This window comes from Cladophialophora immunda, assembly GCF_000835495.1.
Source record: "Cladophialophora immunda strain CBS 83496 unplaced genomic scaffold supercont1.1, whole genome shotgun sequence".
Classification (NCBI taxonomy): Eukaryota; Fungi; Ascomycota; class Eurotiomycetes; order Chaetothyriales; family Herpotrichiellaceae; genus Cladophialophora; species Cladophialophora immunda.
The window spans coordinates 3,172,541-3,194,286 of NW_015622541.1; the positions used below are offsets into that span (position 1 = coordinate 3,172,541).

General features: G+C 52.5%; 6 protein-coding genes across 6 annotated transcripts; 3 read left to right on the plus strand and 3 right to left on the minus strand.

Annotated features, from left to right (window-relative positions):
• Window positions 1-1,431: 1,431 nt before the first annotated feature.
• Window positions 1,432-3,421, minus strand: PV07_00924 (uncharacterized protein; the record flags this gene model as incomplete). The annotated part of the gene is made up of 3 exons (XM_016387416.1): window positions 1,432-1,955; window positions 2,009-2,280; window positions 2,367-3,421. 3 exons carry the CDS (start codon window positions 3,419-3,421, stop codon window positions 1,432-1,434), a joined length of 1,851 nt encoding a protein of 616 aa, XP_016254344.1.
• Window positions 3,422-5,697: 2,276 nt separating this feature from the next.
• Window positions 5,698-7,229, plus strand: PV07_00925 (uncharacterized protein; the record flags this gene model as incomplete). Its single annotated transcript, XM_016387417.1, has 5 exons — window positions 5,698-5,703; window positions 5,761-6,321; window positions 6,405-6,733; window positions 6,800-7,073; window positions 7,149-7,229. The coding sequence occupies 5 exons, from the start codon at window positions 5,698-5,700 to the stop codon at window positions 7,227-7,229; spliced, it is 1,251 nt and encodes a 416-aa protein (XP_016254345.1).
• An 853-nt stretch (window positions 7,230-8,082) lies between these two features.
• PV07_00926 (uncharacterized protein) lies at window positions 8,083-10,010 on the minus strand (the record flags this gene model as incomplete). The annotated part of the gene is made up of 2 exons (XM_016387418.1): window positions 8,083-9,255; window positions 9,318-10,010. 2 exons carry the CDS (start codon window positions 10,008-10,010, stop codon window positions 8,083-8,085), a joined length of 1,866 nt encoding a protein of 621 aa, XP_016254346.1.
• Window positions 10,011-10,348: 338 nt separating this feature from the next.
• Window positions 10,349-11,576, minus strand: PV07_00927 (uncharacterized protein; the record flags this gene model as incomplete). The annotated part of the gene is made up of 4 exons (XM_016387419.1): window positions 10,349-10,930; window positions 10,999-11,150; window positions 11,215-11,258; window positions 11,320-11,576. 4 exons carry the CDS (start codon window positions 11,574-11,576, stop codon window positions 10,349-10,351), a joined length of 1,035 nt encoding a protein of 344 aa, XP_016254347.1.
• A 3,247-nt stretch (window positions 11,577-14,823) lies between these two features.
• On the plus strand, window positions 14,824-15,765 carry PV07_00928 (uncharacterized protein; the record flags this gene model as incomplete). The annotated part of the gene is made up of 1 exon (XM_016387420.1): window positions 14,824-15,765. One exon carries the CDS (start codon window positions 14,824-14,826, stop codon window positions 15,763-15,765), a length of 942 nt encoding a protein of 313 aa, XP_016254348.1.
• A 958-nt stretch (window positions 15,766-16,723) lies between these two features.
• PV07_00929 (uncharacterized protein) lies at window positions 16,724-17,364 on the plus strand (the record flags this gene model as incomplete). Its single annotated transcript, XM_016387421.1, has 3 exons — window positions 16,724-17,042; window positions 17,114-17,179; window positions 17,237-17,364. The coding sequence occupies 3 exons, from the start codon at window positions 16,724-16,726 to the stop codon at window positions 17,362-17,364; spliced, it is 513 nt and encodes a 170-aa protein (XP_016254349.1).
• Between the last annotated feature and the right edge of the window lie 4,382 nt (window positions 17,365-21,746).

A 21,746-nucleotide genomic window follows, 5' to 3' on the forward strand; every position in this document is an offset into this window, starting at 1 on the left:
TCAATCTCGAAGCCGAAGGTTCTATATCCGGTAGCCTTGATATAATCTGGTACAACGACGTGTGCGTTATACTCCGTTGACCGTGCTGGGCAGTGGAACACGACTAACATTTCTTTTACTCATAGCAACTGCGCTGCCCAGCGACAAGTATAATGGAGCCTTCTCAGGATCTCCCTGCCCTACCGAAGAGTTCCGGATCAGTCGAGGTACAATTGCTCGATGGTGGGAGCTTTACAGCAAACTATGCCGTGGTACATGCCGACGCAGCCTCATCTCCATTTCGATGCCACTCCTGGGTTTTCTATATACACCACAGACCCAGCGGACGGCATGTGATTTGGGACGTTGGTCTCAGCGCAGTGAGCGAAAGGTGAACCCTGGGCTTATCGTCAGACACAAAACTAATTATGCAATTAACCCAGAACCCGTCCGAATACACCACGTGGAGTATCAAGCATAATCTGGAGGTTCTGCAGCCGGTATCAGCGAGCGTAACTCTTCCGGACCAACTCAAGAAGAGAGGTCTCGACCCTGACAAGGTAGACACCGTTCTTTTCAGGTATGTGAAGATCGGTTCATCTATTCATCGATCCCCAGCGGCAGACTGACGAAAGACAGTCACGCTCACTGGGATCATTGTCGGCCCATCAAAGGGATGTTTCCCAATGCAACAGGGTACTTTGGCCCGGGGACTTTTGAACACTGCTCGCCGGGCCAGTTTCATGATGAAACCTACGACATCAAAGGTAAATGGGATGCCAATTTCTTCCATCCCGAGTGGGCTTCGGAGAATGCGGAAGAGCTGAGGGGCAATTGGCAGCCGTTTGGACCGTTTGAGAAGGCTCTCGACTTTTTTGGTGATAGGAGTCTCTGGATTCTTCAGGCACCTGGGCACATGGTGGGGAATTTGGCTGCTGCTGCGAGGCTCTCCAATGGTGAATGGGTGATCATGGGCAGTGACTGCTGCCACTCGAAGTAAGGATCTTAAACCCCCACAGAGAGTGAACGCTTGCCCACCTAGCTCACACCAGGCAATAGGGCTCTCATAGACGGCACTGCCGATTTCAAAACCTGGGTCAACGCGTGTGGGCACATCGAAAGCCTTCACGAAGATCTAGAAGCCGCCAGACGGACAGTGAAGAGGCTCAAGTCACTTGAAGTGGACTATGGCGCCCACATAGCCCTGGCACACGACAGTTCATGGATGTTGGCTGGGAAGGACGAGGTATTGATGTCGCTTCTGGACGACAACTTGCTGGAATTTGCCAAAACCAGGCTGCCTGTAGGGGGATTCCCTTGACACAAGTGTCCTATGGCACGCTGGAAATTAGTGGCGAAGTCCTAGAAGCAAAGTCCCACAACCGCCTTCCAGCCTTGCGTTATCAATGTCCGATAATTAAAACATGTGTTGTTTTTCCGAGGGATCCGCTTTTAGTGCCTTGACTGGCGTTCTTTACGCATCATGCATCCCAATATAATCGTGTCCATCTCCTCGTCTTCAATGTTTTCATCCGACATCTCCTGGATATCTCCCAGTTGACGGTCCAAATTCTCTCCCGCTGCGCTTATGACATAGTCACTGTTTGCATCCAGCTGACCGTCGTCCATCAATGTCGTCAGCTTCCTCAACAGGCGAGGAACCTTCAAGGACCAATTCCCGTTGATTGATACTGGAGCAACATCGAGGCCTTTCGCGCGTCGATTATGGTTCATCAAGTTGCCGAGATACCAATATGCCAACGCTCTGTCACGGTAGAGACCTTTAGACGTCATCGACCCAGGGCTATCCACAGTTCTTGCCCAGTGCTTCCTCCACAGCCGTAAGGCGTTGTTGGTGACCTTGGACTGTGCGTCTGCAAGATGCTCATTCATCCTTTCTTCGACTGGATCTTGAACCTCTCGAGGATCCCTCCGTCGGAAGATGAGTTTCTGCTCCCACATGTGCAGGAGAATGCCTGGTTCATGATGAGCAAGGTCTCACCAATGTCATAGTCGAGTTTGGACTTACCATGGAGCACGATAAAGGCCCCCATGACGCTGAAGTCGAGCGGCAAATCCATGGATGAGTGGCACAAAAAGAGAGACAAGATCGCTGGGAACTCCATCCGGGTCACATTGTGCGCTTTGACGTACAGAGCTTGCCACTCGTCTTCGGTACTGGCTGCAAAAATGTTTTCGTCACAGGGCAGAGGTAGTCGAAGTTCGTACGAGTGGAGTTCTGGACGCTGGTCGAACATGATCGCTCGAATAGCATCAAAGAGATACAATATAAACGCAGTCCTGACAGAGTGATCAGCGAAAGAGTTGCTTAGCTTAAAAGGGGAGGAGGTCACGGCCATGGTCAAGGGGAAAATAGTAGGGCTCACCTGATCCGACATTCTTGAGCAGACCAATCTTCCCATTTCATTTTCCAGGGGTCGATGCCAGGCTGGACGTCGACGAAAACTCCCGTATTTCTAGCCTCATTCACGAGCCGTTTCGTATCAACAGGTGCACGACACCGTTTGAAAGGGAGATAGAATGCTTCCAGCAGAGTGACGATATAAACGGAATGGATGGTATCAAGCTGGGCGGGACCTCCGGCCTGTAGACAAGGATCACTGCTCCACGCAAAAGCCTGGGCCATGTGACAGAGCCTCCTGGCATCAGAGCTGTTGGCCTTGAGGTCGCCGGAGTATACCGCACCTATCAGAGTCATGGCAAGGATGAGTCTCGTACTGGTGATTGAAATGTTCCAGAATGGCAAGTGTAGCAGCGGGGTATGTTGATGAAAGGACTCGAAGTATGAGCGTAGGAAGCGGGACATGTTGTCCATGCTGAACCAGTGATCCCACCGCCGCGAGCCTTGACTAGCCTCTCTGAGGTACTGTATAATTAGGGAACAATGGGCTTCCAGTGGTGATATTTGCATCAAACTCATGCCAGATGGCAGATTCATGGGCGTAACGAACCGTGCTGCATTGTCTCCGAAATCGTAGGGGCTCGCAGTCGCTTCTGGCGATATGGTTTGTTGATTCGACGTTTCCGAACAGGTCACCACCGTGCCGCTGTCATCTCGGTGGGCAACGAACGAATTGTCAAGGATACCCCAATCCAGCAGATCAAGGTTGAAGAACGTGTCGGTACCGACACCCATGAGGTCAAGCGTAGTTTCAGTGTTGAAGGTATCTGTCAATAAGCTGGAGTTATGGCCGTCGATCGCCAGGTGCTCTGGAGGTAACTGCTGCGGAACGACGATTGACCTCTGTATCTGATCGCAACCAAGTTGGCCCGGGATCTCCTGCGGAACAGAAAGATTTGGGGCCTCCCAGTTCACAGGAGGTATGGTGGTATCTAGCTCCTGACGTGGGGAGAGGTTCTGTGACTGGTGATCGTTCTGGGCTTGTCCCGGGCTCACAACATATTGCCCCAGCTGAGACATGGCGGTTGATGGGGTATTCAAACGGTCGGGAACGCTCAGAAGTCTGGATTTTCGATATGCGATATGGCAGAGCTCGCTCTGACCGATATTGCGACACCGCTCACAGGGATGGCCACCGGAACACTTGAGTTTGGAGTGCCTACAGGAGCTACAAGCTCGGTTGATACCGCGAGAGACCTCAACCGTCGACTTGTCAGCGTTTTGCACTGATTTGCAACTCTGGTAGTGACGGCGAAGAACATCGCTGCAGAATTTTATCAGCGTCCTCGGCGTATATGAGGTGTAAATGTTGCAGCAGACAGAATCAGTCTCACTCACCTCCGCCCAAACTTCTTTCCGCAAAATGGACACGGGTATGCCTTTTCCCTGCTGTGCATGGCTTGATGGCGTTTCAGATGTCCCGAGCGGCTAAAGGCTACCTTGCAATGATCGCAGCGGTACTTTGAAGTGAGGCTTTTCGCCAGGGCAGCATTTGGCTGCTGCGCTCCTTGTTGTTCAGAAAGCATCAGCAACCTAGCAATCGCTATAGGTGAGGAGCAAGCGGGCGCAGCAAGCAAAGAGCTTCGAGATAGTAGAGCAGTGATTTTCATACAGCGGACTGACGTCGGTAGCATCAGAGTCTAGTACAGTGATCAAAGAGGATTCGGGGTGTGATTGCTCGAATTCTTCGGGGTAGAGCCAAGAAGACTCTCACTTCCGGGACCAGGGGGTTGACGGACCGACGAGTTCCGGGCTGTCGCAGGGTGATTGACGGAGCAGTCTCCCCAGCGTGGTACTGAGGTGCCTGTGCCGGCAACGCTCAATTATTGGCGTGATGAACTGCTTTCTCCAAGTACGTAGCGCGCACAGGCTCTAGCTTTCCAATCCTTTCTCGATTTTCTCTTTACTGAACCGGCTGAGGAGGGAGAGTCAGATGCGGGTGGTTGTTGAGGCGGCTGAAAGCATCTCCACCCCCGCTTAGCTATCGGCTGGGCTACTGGCCGTCGATGGCGACCACGAATAAGGCGCTGGCAGTCTGGCGACCGGTGGTAGCATGGGCTCTCCACGGGCGTCAGTAGCCCATCAAACGAACTCCGGGGAGGCGCTGATCCGCCCCCAGAAAATCCAGCTCCTGAAGACTGAGGGCCCGTGGCTGAAGGATTAAGGAGTCTCAGAGTTTCTCCACATACAAGAGCAGCCCTCGCTTTTTCCCACATACCCATGAAACTTGACCTGTGGCACTTGGGATTCACCTCGGTGGGAATGGTCGTTGTATTTTGAGTCTAGGTGCCAATATTGTGAGAATGTAGTACTGTTGCTTTGCTTTGAAGATGCGACCTCGTCTTCTGTTTGAATCCTGATCAGGGATATCTCTTCTGGACAAAGAAGACAAAATGGCAGGCTTGATCCCTAACAAGAGACTGGGAAAGGCTACAATATTGCCCGCTCCTGACCTCTAACTCTGCTCGAGAGAAATTGAATCCCGAAACGCCTGTTGGAGAAAGTTCGTAGAGCGAAGAGGTCAGTCTGTCAAAACCTCGCCAAAGAAACAACAAGCAATCGCATTCGGCTACCTGTGATCTCGGAGGGTATCACGCCGCCGTTGTTTACTGCCTCCATCAATGAGCTCCAGGGCCAGTTGGGAAAGGAGAATGTCGTCGCGAACGAGTAGCCTCTCACGTGGGTTTGGCAAAGACTGTAGGGTTGGGGGAGTCTCTGATAAACACCTAGATACATGAAACATAGGCTGCGAGAGACGGAGTCTAGTCACTAGCAATGCAAGCTAACAACGGCGACAGATCCAAACACCCACGACGCTTTCAACCTCCTTGATGCCGAAGACACTGTTGCGTCAGCCGTCGCATATTCAAGCAACACAGAGGAAGTGCAGCCCACTGTGATTTTCACAATCAGCAATACTGTCGTCATTATAAGCGCTGCCGGGTCCAGTGCCAAAAAGTCCAGCTACTGTCTCATCACGTTTGCCAGCAATTCGCATATACATCGATGTTCTTACCAATACCCAAGGTATGTGGGGGAAATCCTAGGCCCCTTTCCTGCGTATGTGGGGTAAGGGGTTACCTGGTTTTGCGGGGGTGTGTCAACTCCGACCAGATGAAAGTCACGCCTCTGCTTACAGCGTCGAGGACGAGATTACGGGACCTCACGCCATCGAATATGCTATGGGCCCGTCTTGAGATATATACAAAATGGAATTCCGAGGGTCGTGGTCTTGATCACATTTACCTCGGCCCCAAGTTGTACTTACTGCACCCAAGCCAGACAACCGACAAAGAATGAAGGTAGGGCCATCTAGATGTTCACTGGCAAATAAGGCAAGGCTAACCCATATACTGCAGCTTCTCATCGTCGGATCAGGTCCCTCCGGACTCTTACTAGCTCTGATGCTCGCCAAAAAGGGCGTTGATGTGACCTTGGTCGAGAAATCGACGGAGCTCGACAAGCAGCCTAGAGCGACTCACTATGCTGCTCCTGCAATTTATGAGCTCGCCAGAGCCGGAGTGCTTGACGAAATGTACGAAGGGGGTTTCGTCCCCAACGGTGTCAGCTGGCGGAAACTCGACGGGACGAGGTTGACAGGTCTCGTGGCCAAAGGAGTGATTCCAGACGATTACCCCTACAGGATGGTTTGTTATCCTTTGGACCGACTGGGACCATTGCTGTTGAAGCACGTCCAGAAACTTCCCAACGTACAGATCTTATGGTCACACGATGTCACGAGTATAGGACAGGATGCCGACTCCGCCTGGGTCGAGGCCGAGACTCCTGGTGGGACCAAGCATATCACCGCCGACTACCTCGTGGGCTGCGACGGAGCAAACAGCATTGTTCGAAGGCGACTTTTCGAGGACTTTGAGTTTCCAGGATTTACCTGGGACGAACAGATCGTTGCTACAAACGTACGTGTTGTTCTCTCCTTTTTTTCAAACTGTAAAGGGTTCTTTCGGGCCAGACTCGCCTGGCTAACATCTAGAAATTGCAGACATACTACGACTTTGACCAGTTTGGCTGGACAGACGCGAATTTTATCGTCCATCCCGAACATTACTTTATGGCAGCACGTATATCTCCTCACCAGGGCAAGGAGGCAATGTGGCGCGTCACCTATGGCGAGCTGCCAGGGTTGACGAGGGAGCAGATGATCGAACGACAGCCCGACAAGTTCAAAACCTTTCTCCCCGGCCACCCGGAGCCGGATCAGTACAAGATTGTCAACTTCAGCCCGTACAAGATCCACCAAAGGTGTGCCAAATCACTCCGTGTAGGACGAATCCTTCTCGCCGCTGACGCCGCTCATCTGTGTAATCCATTGTAAGCGTCTACTGCCTCTGAGTTGGGCGAATATAACTATTTGTATAAACTGACGAATGATTCTAGCGGCGGCCTCGGCCTGACAGGAGGTATAGCAGACATCGGCGGGCTCTACGACTGCTTGCTCGGCATCCACCAGGGCCTCGCGGATGACAGCATTCTAGACCAATACGACCGCGTCCGGCGAGAGATCTATGACAAGGTCATCAACCCTATGTCCTCGGAGAACTTTACCCGGTTGAACAGACAAGATCCGGAGAAGGCGATGGAGAACGATCCTTTTTTCCAGCTCTGTCTGAAGGGCGAGAGCGATAAGGAGTTTTCCAAGAACATGCAACTGGTGGGTTTCTGCGTCCCTCCCACCTTATCCCTGATCGGTCTCCATCTGTGCTAATGTTTTCCATTGTCGGAGCAGGCCGTCAAGGATCTCTTACAGCATGACTTTACACAATATTACAAGAAAGACGTGGCGGGTGCAACGGCCATACCTTCATAGTGAACACTCAACGATAGCTCCACCACAAAAAGAATTATAGGCCATCTTTCTTGAGGAGTCGAGCTTGATTCTTGTGAATTGTGAGAACGACCGTTCTTGCATGTCAGTTAACCTTACGATCCTGTCGATGACACAGCCCACCAAGGTTGACGAGCACAACGGCAAATTCAATTTTCCTTCCTGATGACCGTAAAGCATCAGCCATGTCGAGAGTCCTATGGTCATGACTATACTAGTCAAATTTGACTATAGTCATGACTAGTCAAGGAATTGGGAGGAATATCAATCATTCATTGGCTGGGGTAATGTTTTTCCGCTGGCGGCACAACTCGCTTAGCTCTTATGTACCTTTCTAATATAGTATAGTGAGGGTGTGCTAATAAACACGCTAGTCTGTAAACGGTTGAATATGTTTCCAATAGCTTGACCAGTCATTCACTACAGTCATGACTTATAGTCAAGTTTCCTAGGTTGAAGATAGTCAGACTAATAGCTATAGTCTCGACACCGCCACACGTTAAAACAGCTCCATGACTTTATCGAACGCCGTCGGTCAGTTCCACATGATGATATATCTCCCTAACCCACATGTGTATCTCTCACCCGTTTTCGGAGATGGCGTTTACATTTGTTTGCAACTTCATGTCATCGCAATGCTCCCGTTGATACTACGGAGAGAGCATAACTTAGTGGAATCTCACAACCAGCTTGGACGTAGGTTGATCTCGCAGCTGAGCCTCATCCAGCCTATCTATTAGATCCTGTTCTCGAAGCCTCGATATAGCTTTTCAGGGTAGTCAACGATCCTTGCTCGTAAAAACTCTGCTAGTCCCTATTTTTGACGATCAACGTGTCAGCCATATTGCTCCAAAGAGCAGTTGAAGGACATGGATCGGGACTTGGAGGGACCCTCCCTTACCTTTCCAAGGCTGTCAGGTCTTGACGTGTCCGTCACACCACCCCCTAGCATGCCGAAGAGAACGAAATGGACGCTCTTGATGTTGGGAAACTCTACTCTTTCCACCTTCGACACGGTCGGGGCATCGTCGCCCAGCAATTCAAGAAGCTTCTTGGTCGTCAGTGTAGATCGTAGCCAGTCCCATTCTTCCTGCGAATCTCCCTGAGGAAACAGACCAACATTGATGTTTGCGCCTTTGTCTCCTGAGCGCGCAAAGACCTGGTGTCCCAGCGGTACCTTGATCGTGGGCCCGAACGTCTTCAGGTCCACAGAGTTTTGCGGCTCGTAATTCTCCTGCGCGACTGAGGACGGGTCACTTAGCGTTCCGGTAAAATGGTGCACTATTTTCACGTCCTCCGAGTCAAGCCAGTGTACCTCCATCTCGACTTTGGACCGGTCGATCAAAGCCGGAAAATACGCTAGGTATGGACGAGGCTGAGCGGTGCGTAAATACTCCAGGCTCGGCGTAAAGCCTGGGAAGGATGCTCCGAGATTCTGGATGATTTTGTACTGAAAGTTTGCTGTGGACAGTTGCTCCTTCTCCTTAGCTTGGACGAACACACGGATAACGGCAGTAGAAGCATTAGAGGACTTTGGGTCAGGCGCGCCATTGCCGATGAGCTGGACCTCGAGCTTGCTGAATTGCATCTTTCCCGAATCTGCGACAAACTCCCTTCGCACCTGTTCCTCCACCGACTTGGCCTTCTCTTCGATGTCCAGCCCCATGGCCCAAATGATCATTTCAGCCTGGAAACCGGCATACGCTTGAATGGCGACCTTTAAGGTCTTTGGAGGAGGAAGGCCCTTGAAGCCGCTGACATGCACGCGGTCAGGCCCTTCTTGCTTCACCTTCAGCGCTGAAAGGTCTGCAACCACATCCGGGTTATAGTAATATCGCCCTTGGATTTCGTACACCAGCTGACTTCGGACAGTGTCAATGTTCACCAACCCGTTCTGGCCGGGCTGTTTGGTAATGATGCAGTGGCCGTCATTATATATCTCGGCGATCGGATAGGCCAGTGAATGATACGGCTCTATGACTTTGAAGCCGCAGAAGTTCCCCCCGGTCTAGAGTAACGACATCAGCGCCAGAGAACTCGAGAAGGAATTTGACATTATCCCGCACATACCACATAGTTGCCACACTCAATTATATGGCCTGCAATAAGGCCATGGGCATGATTGTCGTAATCCTGTTCGCACCAATCGTAATACCACGTCGTGAGGGCTTGGACGGCACCAGCGTCGGTTGTCCTGCCAGCGAGAACGATATCCGCTCCGCCCTTCAACGCCTCCACGAAGCCAAACTGGCCTATATATGCGTTGGCAATTACCGGTTCAAACGGCCACACATTCAGGGTTTCCGATGTGTTCAGGTTGTTGATCGTTTTCTGGGTTTCGCGGTCGCTAACAATGCTCAGGACGTTGTCGCCAGTGATGTAGGCTATCCTTAGTGCTTTTCCAGCGTCTCCAAACTCGGAAACGAAGAATTTCTGAACGTTAAGTGCCAATTGACGCGGGTTGAGGGCACCGGCATTCACAACCAGCTTCGGGAAGGTCCCAGCCCTGAGCCTCTCGCCCAGCTGTTTCGACGCGGTCTGCAAGGTCTTGACGAAGATAGGATCTTCTCCACTCGTGATGCCGTGCTCCATCTCTGCCTTGCGCCATGACAGATTCATCTCTGCCAAGTAATCTCCCACGACGGCGTCGACTTCGATCGGACCGGTCATGACTGTGGCAAGAGCGTCAAGTCGATCTCCTGAGTAGGCAGAAATCGAAGCAATCCTGATGGGTCTTTTGTCCACATGATTGTTTCTTTCCATGATGGCCGAGACGCTCAATGGTCTCAATGACTATGTTATGGCATATACACCAGTTGTCCCAATTGCCGAACACTATCGAGTTCAATTAAATTAATCAATTCACGTTCCCTGGAACAACCCCGCCAGGACAACTACGAGACTTCGCCGAAGCAATGCTCCGCTTCCCCACATCGAAAATACATAATAATCATACATCCGGCGGGGCTTCGACACACTTGTGACCGTCTCTACAGGGCTCAGTGGACCTGCTCCTGTGGCATCTTCACGCACCGGCAAGTGATGCTGTTAGCGCGCCCACGGAATTCTTTGCAGGGACGCTCTTGATTCCCGTCTTCCAGTTAGACGGCTATGGCATATTCTTCCCGCGTCTTGACACCCCTGTCGAATGTCACGTAGCTTGGAAAAGGCGTATCGTCTTCCAACTCGGCCCACGCAGTCCAATGCTTCTGCAGCCCAAACTTCGACTCCGCGTCGTCGGCTACTGCTCGGACGAAATCAACCGTCGAGATCCCCTGGAGCCTGCCCTCAATGTCCTTAGGATCGTCTTTGTACCACCCCGAATAAAATCGGAGATCAGGCATCTCTCTCAATGGTATAAAGCCTTCTACGACGTGGTAGTCCTCACCACCACGGCATGGCCGGTAGAGCGCTGGGGGCGACACAAACGACCAATTCCAAGATGTGTCGCCGTCGAAGAACAACCACGTCACTCTCCCCGCCTTGACGAAGGTTTGGCTGTAGTCTCCATCAAAAGCGTTCTGCAGATACTCTTTGATGAACGCGACATCTTCCTCCGTCGCTGTTCCGTCTCTCACTCTCAGGCGAGTGGTTCGTAGCTTGCGCAGCCCAGACCCCAACAGTCCTAATCGCTCCTCCATGTATTGGATCTGGGCTTCAGAATCAGCAAACGCCTGGCGGAACTGTATACCATGATCTAGTTAGCCTGGGAGATCTTCATTCGGAGAGGTTTTGGGTAATATGTTCGCACCGCTCTCCAGAAATGCCCCGAGTCAGCTGCGCAGAGATGAGGTTCGATCTTTGGCAGCTCAAGACTGCCTGCTCCTCCAACGTTGATAAAATACTGCGGTCGAGCGATCTTAGCTGCCCGGAAGATCTTGCGGGTGGTCTCGATATACGGCACTGCTCCTATGTCAATTAAATGTGCCCATCTGCACGATTGAAACCCATGATGTCCAAGACGTACTATATGTCAACGCTGCCTGGCCTTCGGAATGGGGGCTAAACATGCTGTTTCGCTCATCAACGTGCGACCTCAGTGGTATTAAACACAATTTCAGATGGATCTTACTTGACAATCACATCATACCCTCGGCTAAACTCCTCGATCAATTCCAAAAATGGAGAGTTGACCACATCGAATACCTTAGGAGTGTACAGGGGATGAGTTCCGAGTTTCTCAGGCCGCCTCGCCATGCCCGTGACAAAGTGGCCCCTGTTGACGAGCTCCAGGGAGAGATAGGAGCCTCCATGTCCTGTGGCACCAACGACCAAGACCGACAATGACTTTCGAGAGCTTTCACCCTCGCCATTGATAGTAGCGGCCATAGCTAGGGAAGTGGTTCTGCAAGTCTCACAGACATGAAGCGTTTCCTCGATGCCCATTCCCATATTTTGGTCCTCCAGACTCGTGGGGTGTTCCGAGCGGGGCGCTTTCGAGCAGAGAGGGGGTAGTCCGCCTCCACACTGCACCACCTTCAAGGCTGATGAGGCTCCCGCTATGCAAATGCTGGGGTACACAATAGTTACGTGCTCGCCACATGCTTCGACGTCGCTGTTGTGCTCCTACGGACCAGTGTTTTCATCCCGTGAACTGCTGTGAGTTGTTTCTATCCCAATAGTCGAAGATGTCCATCTGCGTCAAACGCGGAGAGGAGGGCTACGACACCTTCAGAACACGTTACTTTGATGCTCAAGTCCCAGATTAGATACCCTCGGAAATTGTTTGTCCTACAACCACCGCGGAAGTTACAGAAGCAGTACGCCGGGCTACTAAAAGGAAGGAATGCTTCGGAACTGCGTTGCTGCGTTCTCAAATTCAAAAAGTGGCTTTTGTCTCGTCAATTTTCGCACGAAAGATCAAATAGACAGGCCCATCTGCCTGCAGGTTGAGAGAAGGGACGGTTGGGCTGGAGGTCCAATCCGAGAAAACAAACCACAGAATCCTCCTGACGATCGTGGGTTCTCGAAGGCTCAATAACCCAAATTCCCACAGACCATTATTTCAGTCCCAAAGACTGAACTGCTTTTCTCAATTCACTCGGCACCTGCATGGTCTGTCTCCAGATGCAGCCATTTCAACGCATTGTGATGGTGCCAGAAATAGCGATACTTCTTGCCGTACACGTACAGCGGAATCGCAAACAGTGAGAACGCCCCTGTGATTCCCGCCATGACGCCGGTCAATTGGACCGCGCCACGACTCAGGTACCAATCAATCACGTAGTTTGTTAATCTGTATCGATGTGTTTGTCAATGGTTGTCGTCGCTGGGTCGGAGAAAGAAACAGATGAAGAGGTAACAGGGAGGGAGATGGGGAATGCAGTCACTGACCCGTAGTAGAAGAAGTTTTTGAAGACCATGTTCATGACGAACACCTCTGTGCTGTTCTGTCGGTACGCATCAAGGGCCCATTGGGTGGCGAAGGTCGCAACAAGCGTAATGCCAAACAGAATCAAGCCCCAGATGAAGCACACGACGTAGACGCTGGCGAAGTTCTTCACTGCGAAGCCCCATGCGACAAGGCCGCCAACCACGGGAAGTGCGCAGAGCAGGACCGGCAAGAGACAGAACTCGGGCTCGTAGACGCCCTTGTTCCGACGTGTCAGGGTGCGGACGAGCGGTTCGGAGACGAAGAAAGCCACCACGGTAGCTAGGAAGCCACCGATCAACGGGCCCGCAGACATGTACCCGACACCGGCGGCGCTGAGGAGGTAAGGAGGCGACGCGAAGATGACGCCCGATGTGATTGCGATGGCGACGTACCAGGCGACGATCTGGCCAGTCATAAGGACTTGGTAGCATGCGCCGATGTTGAGAAGGATCGCGACGGACGCCACGACCATTTTGACGACCGAGTCCTCGACGAAAACGCCGTTGTAGAGGGAGAGTTCCTGGATGAAGGATTTCTTTGCGGGGATGAGTCCTGAGGTAGTCGACTGAGTAGTCGTCTTCTCGAGATCCATCGCAGTAGCTGTTGAGATATCGGCCGCGTCGCCACCGCCATTGTGATTCTCAATGTGCCTTGCAGCCCTGGACTCGACGTTCGCGAGTTTCTCAAGATCCTCATCGGACCCTGCGGTGTCGATCTCGTAGATGTGCGAACGCCGGTACATGGTCTCGGGACAAAAGAAGGTGACCAGAATCAGCTGAACCACGGCAAAGGGAATGCAGATGTGGAAGTTATAACTCCAGCCTAGGTTGGCGGTGATCACGCCCGCGATGATGGAGACCCCGTTTGAAATCGACGTAAGGAGGAACATAACTATGGCGACGCGGGAGCCTCGCTCGTGCACGAAGAATAGATCCCCAATCGACGCGATGGCGAGGGACTCGTATGCCGTGACGGCGATACCCTGTAGAATCCGACCCGCGAGGAGCGTGCTGTATGTCGACGCGGTCTCACAGATAATAATGCCGACCGTGCCAATGACTGACGACAGGACATAGAGAGGCCGTTTCCCAAATTTACGACCGAGTGCAGAGACAAATGGACCAGTGGCACCGGTGGCAAGCATCAGGTAGCCGGAAAGTTTAGCAATATCGGTGACGGTCTTGTTAAGATCTATCGAGATGACCACGATACCGGCGTTAAGGAGGGGCGACTAGCGATAGTATCGGGTCAGGATATACCGGACAGAAGACGAGCGTTCACCAGGGGGCAGGCTCGGGATTCTCAACTTACGGGAACGACGCCGTGGATAATGGTGCCGAAGAAGATAACGAACAGAACCAGGTGTTTCTTCAAAAAGGACCAGTTCAGCGGGTCGTTGGGATCTTCTGAAGGCTGTGGCGCTAAAATGATATGCGTATCTTTGCCACGGGCATGCTTCAGTCGCCCGGTCTGCTGTTCTGAGTGTGCTGCCTGCTGGTCCAGGAGGACCGTTCCCGGTACGTGGTTGAGGGTGTTTGGCTCGAGGATTCCTAGACCCATGGTGACTAACTAGAGTGAAGATGAAGACGAAGATGAGGATGATGAGTGTTCCGGTGATGTAGAATCAAGAGTTGTCCCACAATGACAGAGGAAATGGCCTGGCTTTTAAAGAACGTGCGCACATATGTATTGTGGACTGCCCGGTGCAGTGGACACAACCCGGGGTCCCTATTTGCTCCAGAACTATAGAGACAGCTGCCGCGCTCTATTGGCCCAGACCCTAAATGGTCAAAGCTTGGTGTGCACAATAGCATGTCATATTTGCTTCGGCGTTATCCCACACCCTGAGGAGCCAGGGCTCAAAGGAGTCAAGCCTCAATAGGCCTTCAGCCAAGGCCTGAACTGTAAATTCCCATTTCCCCACATCGCATCTGAATCAGTATGCGGGCTCGGCGGCTGGGAGTTGTCCTTTTTCTGATGAAGCGCGCTCGTAGAGACAGAGTATTTGTCACAACATTCGAGAGGAGTGTTTCTGCTTCGAAATCAAGTTGGTCACCAGCAAGGTTCTGATCCGGCCAGACTCCACTTTCCGGGATTTCAAAAGGCGGTTCTGAGGCCAGCTTGACTGGGTATTGAGCTCTTCCCCGGTACCACAGGTTCCTGTACACTTCAGTTGGAAAAAGCAACACCAATACCTCGGCCATGGCTATTCACGGTGCCTTTTTCGAGCAAGAAGGGTATTTCGTGACGCTCTCGAATGGCCAGAGGGACCACTACTTCGTCGATTCCTTCATTGACCCCTGGAAACCCCGGGCGGAGAAACAGGTCCTTCTGATCCAGCCCGGGTTTGGTCGGAGTGCCAGATTTTGGTACCACTGGATTCCTGCCCTCGCTCGGGACTACATAGTCATCCGCCGTGACTTGCGCGGTCACGGGGAGTCGTCTTTCCCTAAGCGTCTCTCGCCGTGGTCCGAGGGGGCGTCGGGCAAATACGAGAATGACTACGCGTGGAATATCGAGACGATCTGTGCCGAGATTGTGGATTTCCTGGACAAGTTGGGCATCGACAAGGTCCATTTCCTCGGGGAGTCGACTTCCGGGCAGGTTGGGCATGCGATGGCCGCCCTCCATCCGGACCGGATCGCGTCCCTGATCACTTTCTCGTCTCCTACACACTTGCCTGAGGACAAGTGCCGTTTCCTGGCCATGGGTCAACCGAGCTGGCCGGAAGCCATGGTCAGCCTGGGCTCGCGGGCCTGGGCAGTCGCGCTATCCGGGCAAGCCGGAACCTCACCACGACAGGATCAGGCGTACCATGAATGGTGGCTTAACGAAGTGGGGAAAAGCGCGGCAGAGGGTTTGGCAGGGTATGCGGTGTTCCTGGAACAGTTGAACACCCGGCCGTTCTTACCCCAGATTCGTTGTCCGGTTTCTATTCTGGCGCCAACAAGAAGTGCGGCGGTGCCGATGGAGGAGTCCCAGTACGCAGCAAGCCACATTCCAGGCGCGGAGCTCAAGGTCGTGGAAAGTCCAGGGCACGAAATCTACGTAGAGTCAGCAGATGTGTGTGTGGAATTGGTTCGAGACCATCTTGCAAACTTCGGGGGCTCGCGGGGCTGGTCTGACAGGCCTAGGAGGGCATAGAACACCTCACTCGGTGCCCCAGCAGCTGGGCTACGGACATTGTGCCCTCTGTAGATGCCCTCGTATGTGTTGGGTGTTCTGTCAGGGCGAGGCTGCAATGGAGGTGGCGTATGTGGTGACGATATGTGGGGTTCGTTAGAGTAGCTGTTCCAGACATTCGATGGGGAAACAAAAAAATCAATACAAGATAGCCAGCCATGTTGCATGATCTGTCTTGCTAGATCAAGTGATATCAAACGCCGGCCGGCTCTGTGATAAGGATGTTCGTCTCTTCCGCACGAAACCTGGAAGCTAGTCTCAATTCCAGAATCCTCACTTCCGCTGGGGGAGTTGAAATCCCGGCGTTAGGACTGGGAACCTTTGAGCCTGGCCCACTTGGAACTGGCCGCTGCAGCACCGCCGTCAAGGCAGGAATTCAGGCGGGATATCGACATATCGACACGGCGGCGTTGTACGGCTGTGAGGAGGAGGTGGGAGAGGGGATCCGAGCCAGCGACATCAAGCGAGAAGAGCTCGTGGTGTGCACGAAATTGTCAGTCTGAGTTCTTGAAACCCTCCAAGATATCCCCCTGAATAGTCAATAATGAGCGCGCACCAGCTGGCAACAATGGCATCAGCCGGAGGATGTGGTGAAGAGCCTAGAGGACAGTTTGAGTCGGATGAAGCTCGATTATGGCAAGACTGAAAATGGATGAAAGAGTGTTTGCGGGGGGGATACTGATACGATGACACAGTTGATCTCTACCTCATGCATTGGCCGCTGGCTTTCAAGCGCACAGAGGAATACTATGAATTAAAGGGGGAGGACGGAAAGGTGAGAGTTCTAGAACATTGAGAGCTAGCTCTATCTGATCCCCTTCACCCGCGGTGGCACTTTTGAATTCATTCTGATCGCTCGTTCTTTCAGCCGATTGTCGACCACGAACTCACCGAAAACCATGAACCGACATGGCGAGCAATGGAGCAACTCGTCGACGCCGGCAAAACACGAGCAATCGGTGTCTCAAACTTCAGCATCCCGCAGCTCGAGAGGCTCTTGTCCTTCGCCCGAATCAAGCCTGCGTGTAATCAGGTCGAGGCACACCCTTGGTTTCCCCAGAACGAGATGCTCGACTTCTGCAAGCGCAACGGCATCGTATTCGTGGCCTACTCTCCGCTGGGAACGCAGCCAGGAGGTATGCACGAGATCAAAGCGCGGTTGATGGATGACGAGGACGTCGTGGCGGTCGCTGAAAAGAACGGGGTCGATCCTGCTCAGGTTCTGATTGCGTGGGCTCGTAAGTAAATTAAACCTCCCTTCATTTAGCTCTGTAGGTGGTGTTGCTGTGACTGAAAGGGCGGCTTCCAGTCCAACGGGGCACGGTCGCGATTCCAAAGTCCTCGACTCCCAGCCGCATACAGTCGAACTTCAATGGTCCGTCAGTGCGTGTCTCATTTCTCAAGCCACCGCCACTAATAGCAAACAAAACAGTCCCGGAATTATCTCACGAAGACTTCCAGCTGATTGACGAGATCATCGTCCGAGATCCGAGCAAGAGGAATCGATTTGTGAATTTCGACCCTATTTGGGGGACATCACAGTTTGACTACGACCCTTGACGGCCACTTTGAAGCATGGGCATTCAGTAGTGTTAACAAGAAACGTGGGGTGTATGAATAAAACGGAGTGTGTGCATACACCCAACCCACCCCTTTCTAGATAAACAAAGCAGAAAGTGGTGGAGGGTTCCTCAATATCCATACATAGCGCGGAGACGTGTTATAACAGAGACCTGTTAAGACAGCCAGCCGTGATTTCTCCATAAAATAATTGCTATATGTTTAACTTGTTGTTCTCTCCCACCTACGTATATGTGCCCCTTAGCCTCAGGTGGTTTCGTTGTGGGAGATACCCGATTTCTCCAACCATCTCACCAAACCAGAGTGTGTGGGGTAGTTTAAAAACGGACATATTCTTGAGCCATGCATTGAGTTCCTGCTTCATTTTCGTTCACCTCGATAATAAGAAGATGGGAACACAGTTCGAAGCAAATATCACACAAGCGGTCAATGATGATGTCGTGGCGGGAGTGGCAGTCATTGCAGTGGATAAGAGAGGTATGAATGCTCACTGATGAAAACAGCTTGCTGTATTCATTTCTGCCCCTTTGGAAATTATCTAGAGGGGAATTGCCTCAATTAGTTTCTCTCTCTCTCTCTCTCTCTCTCTCTCTCTCTCTGATCATGAGAATTATTCAGGCGTTTTGAGATATGCCAAATCATTCGGAACAGCATCAATCGATGACACAAAAGGAGAGCGAAAGCCTATGAGGCTGGACACTACCATGTGGTTGGCTTCATGTTCAAAGGTAAGCAATAAAGCACAAAGTCGAAAATCAATCCCCAAATACTCTGTCAAACGCAACGAAGAAGAAAAGCGAAAACATCCTTCTCTCGTCTTGCTCCATAGACTGATCGTCCAGATCGCCACGGCTGTGGCCTGCATGCAATGCGTCGAGCGTGGTCTCCTGTCTCTCGACGAACCCGTCACCCAGGTCCTACCTGAACTCACCGCCCGACGAGTCCTTGAGGGCTATGACACCCGCGGCAACCCGATTCTTCGCGACGCCACAAAGCCTATCACGCTGCGCCAGCTCCTCACGCATTCGGCAGGCATGGCGTATCCGGGCCTCAGTCCACGCATGACCAAGTACCTGGTCTCTATCGGTCAGTGGCCACCACCGGCAAGAGGTCTTGGGACAAAGAAGTCCATCGTGGACGACTACGAGAGCTTGCCTTTACTGTATGAGCCCGGGGAAGGATGGGATTACAGCCCGGCCATCGACTGGGTGGGCAAGATGGTGGAGCGGGTCAACGCCGGGTCCACGCTGGAAGAGTACATGCGCAAAAACATCTTCGAGCCCTTGGGCATGGCGTTGACCACGTTTCGCCCGAGTCGAAATCCCGCCGTCTGGGAGAAGTTGGTTGGCCCTGTGTTCCGCACCAGTACTGGTCCAGACGGGACCCTTTCCTCGACGCCGCCTCCCGGTTTCCTCTGGAAGGACGATGAAGCGGCGGAAGACTTTGGCGGTGCCGGTCTGCACAGCTGCGCCAAGGACTACATTAAAATTCTCACTTCGCTGTTACTGGACGATGGGAAGCTGCTGAAGTCGGAGACGGTGGATGAATTGTTCCGTCCGCAATTGCCAGACCCGAAATACATGCAGGCAATCATGGATACCCCCGAAGAAGCGGCCTTTCTCGCGCCAAGTTTCGGCACGTCGGTGAAGTGGAATCATGCTCTTGGGGGGGCGGTGGCCGTGGACGGTGTGCCAGGCCGGGCGGACGGGGGTATGATGTACTGGGCCGGTATGCCAAACTCGTACTGGGTAAGTCTGGACAACAAAGAACACTCCCCTTCCGAAGCGGGTCGAAGGATGACGGACTGATGTATTCTCAGTGGATTGACCGGGCGAGAGGCGTCTGCGGCGTGTTCGCAGACCAAATCTTTCCCCCGGCAGATCCTCCAACGCAGAGGCTATTCGCCCAATTCCAGAGGGACATCTACAAGATTGTCGGCAACTAGAGCACTGGACCCTCACGTGGTGTTGCTATAACTAGTGGGTCGGATAGGTAAAGCTCACCTGGATTACTCGAGAACGAAAAACTTGATTGCCATATACAGTTTTTGGTCCCAGAGGGTGAGCGAATGCCGTTGTATCTTGAGCTTTAACTGAGTTACAAGACTTTTGAGGTTTATTTTCAAGCCATCGTGGCCCTTTTCCTTTCTATTCTACCCTTCTTGACTTCGCTTTTGCCCCTCCTCCTCCTTTACACAGCAGTGTATGCAGGGTGAATACGACTGAAGGTCTTCTGCAGGCGCTCAACCAAACGCGATGTCTCGGCATTGTAACCTCTAAAGCAATAATCTCCCCGTCTAGCTTCGAGCTGCGACATGCATCTGAAGAATGGGTTGACAAGAGCGTGTTAGAAGAGGAGAGCCGTCGAGCCGGCTTTGTCGAGTGTCAAACGGTGCCCAGCTTTTCAGCCCAGCAAGGCCCGCCAGGTCCTTCTATTTCCTGCAGTCACACATTGTATTGCGCTATATGAGCTTTATCTATCAAAATAACCCAGACTCATCCGTTGCCAAATCGCAGTCACAGACTCATCTCAAAATCTATTATCTCTTGCATGCGCGTGCTAAGAGATTCGCTTGCTGCGGTCGAAGGACCCTCGAGGGGCGGCCGTGGAAGGCCTCCGTAACCAAAGAACCTTTCCAACACGTTCTTGGTGGCCCCTATCCCAGCAGCAGTATGTGGCCAGTCACCTTCTGCCAGCAGAGCTTGTAACTTCATGGCCTCGTCTAGCCGACCTTCGTTGAAGAGATTGTACACCTTGCAGCAAGTCTTCGGGAGGATGTTGCCTCCCCCAGCTATTACCCCTGAACCCCCTACCACCAAGGCTTGGAGAATGAAATCTGCCAATCCAGCGACGGCCCAGTAGGTTTTATGTGGCTGAGTTGCGGTCATTGCGCTCATGGCACGAGCAACACGTGCCAGCTTCCCCGTATCAGCACAGGTGAACTTGGTACCGACGATGTGAGGATGGCCTTGGGAGATGCGGATCAATAAATCCGAGCTCATCTCTATTCCAGCAGTAACGGCCGGGAAACTGTAGAGAACGATTGGCAACGGCGACTCCGCGGCAACGGCCATGTAAAAGTTATATATCACGTCCTCGGTCATGGCCGCTTTGAAGTAGCTCGGTGGAAGGATGAGGACATGAGACCCGCCCGCTTCTGCCGCGTCTTTGCATAGTGCGACGGTCTCTCTGACTGATTGACCAGACGCTCCCACGACCACTGGCGCGTCTTTTTGACCAGCTGCTGTCAAGGCTTCCTTCGTCGCCCGGATCACCTGTTTTCTCTCCTCGACGCTCAAGTGCGGCGCCTCTCCGTTTGAGCCTAGCGCAATGATTCCAGTCACTCCCGCGGCTGCCAGGCGCGCTATGTGCTTTTTCAGGGTCGGGGTGTCAAGACCATGAGACTGAGGATCAAAAAAGGTCAGCGTGGCTACATAAACGCCTGGCTGTAATTGAGGAGACATCGGAGTGGTTGGCTCTGATCTCTGTTCACGAAGTACGGCCCTATAATGCACACTCCACGAAACGCACCACCAGGTTGCCGCATCGGGAAGACCTGGCATAAGTTCTGTTTTTAATATTGGTCTGCATGGTGCTCCTCGCTTACGACATTTCCACTAGATAATTGTACTCCCGGTTTCGCACGACGCCTAGCAAGCCGTCCTATCTCAGGCACACCTCTTGCGACAGGACAAGGTGCGCGAAAATGCAGCTACCCCACATCACCGCCGCATCAACAAGGGGTAAAATGGATCCGCAATTTTGCACTCAGTGTCACAGGGGCGGGAGTTGCAACTCGCTCATGGGCATACACACACATTTCCAAACGGGATAGTGGGCTCAAAGATGCTCCCGGGGCAGCACTATTTGGTCCGTCCCTGCAAAGAAAATCGGGAACTTGCAATGTTTCACATCCAGCTTGAGGCGAAGGCCGCTCCTAGAAAGCGTCACAGTCGGAACGAAGCAGAGGTTTGTCAAGGTTAAGTGGTCAAGGCAAACGTATGTCATATAGCACTTATTGTCCAACATGTCGACATTACAACCAATCTCCGACACAGAGCTGGCCACGCTTAGAGGTCGGACCGTCCTCATCACAGGAGGTGCTTCTGGCATTGGACGTGCTCTTGCCGTCCTCGCACACTGTGAGCACGGCAGTAGCATGGTCTTCAAGTTAGAACCAAATGCTGACAAGACTGGTCCAGCCGCCGGTGCGAATGTCGGCATCCTAGATGTGGACAAAGAAGCAGGCAAACTGCTCGCAGCCGAACTCGCCGAGTAAGTTCTGCCACGAAACAAACATACTAGTACTGCAAGTCAGAATGGACAGAATTTTAACCTGGTCATCCATAAGACGGGCGCTG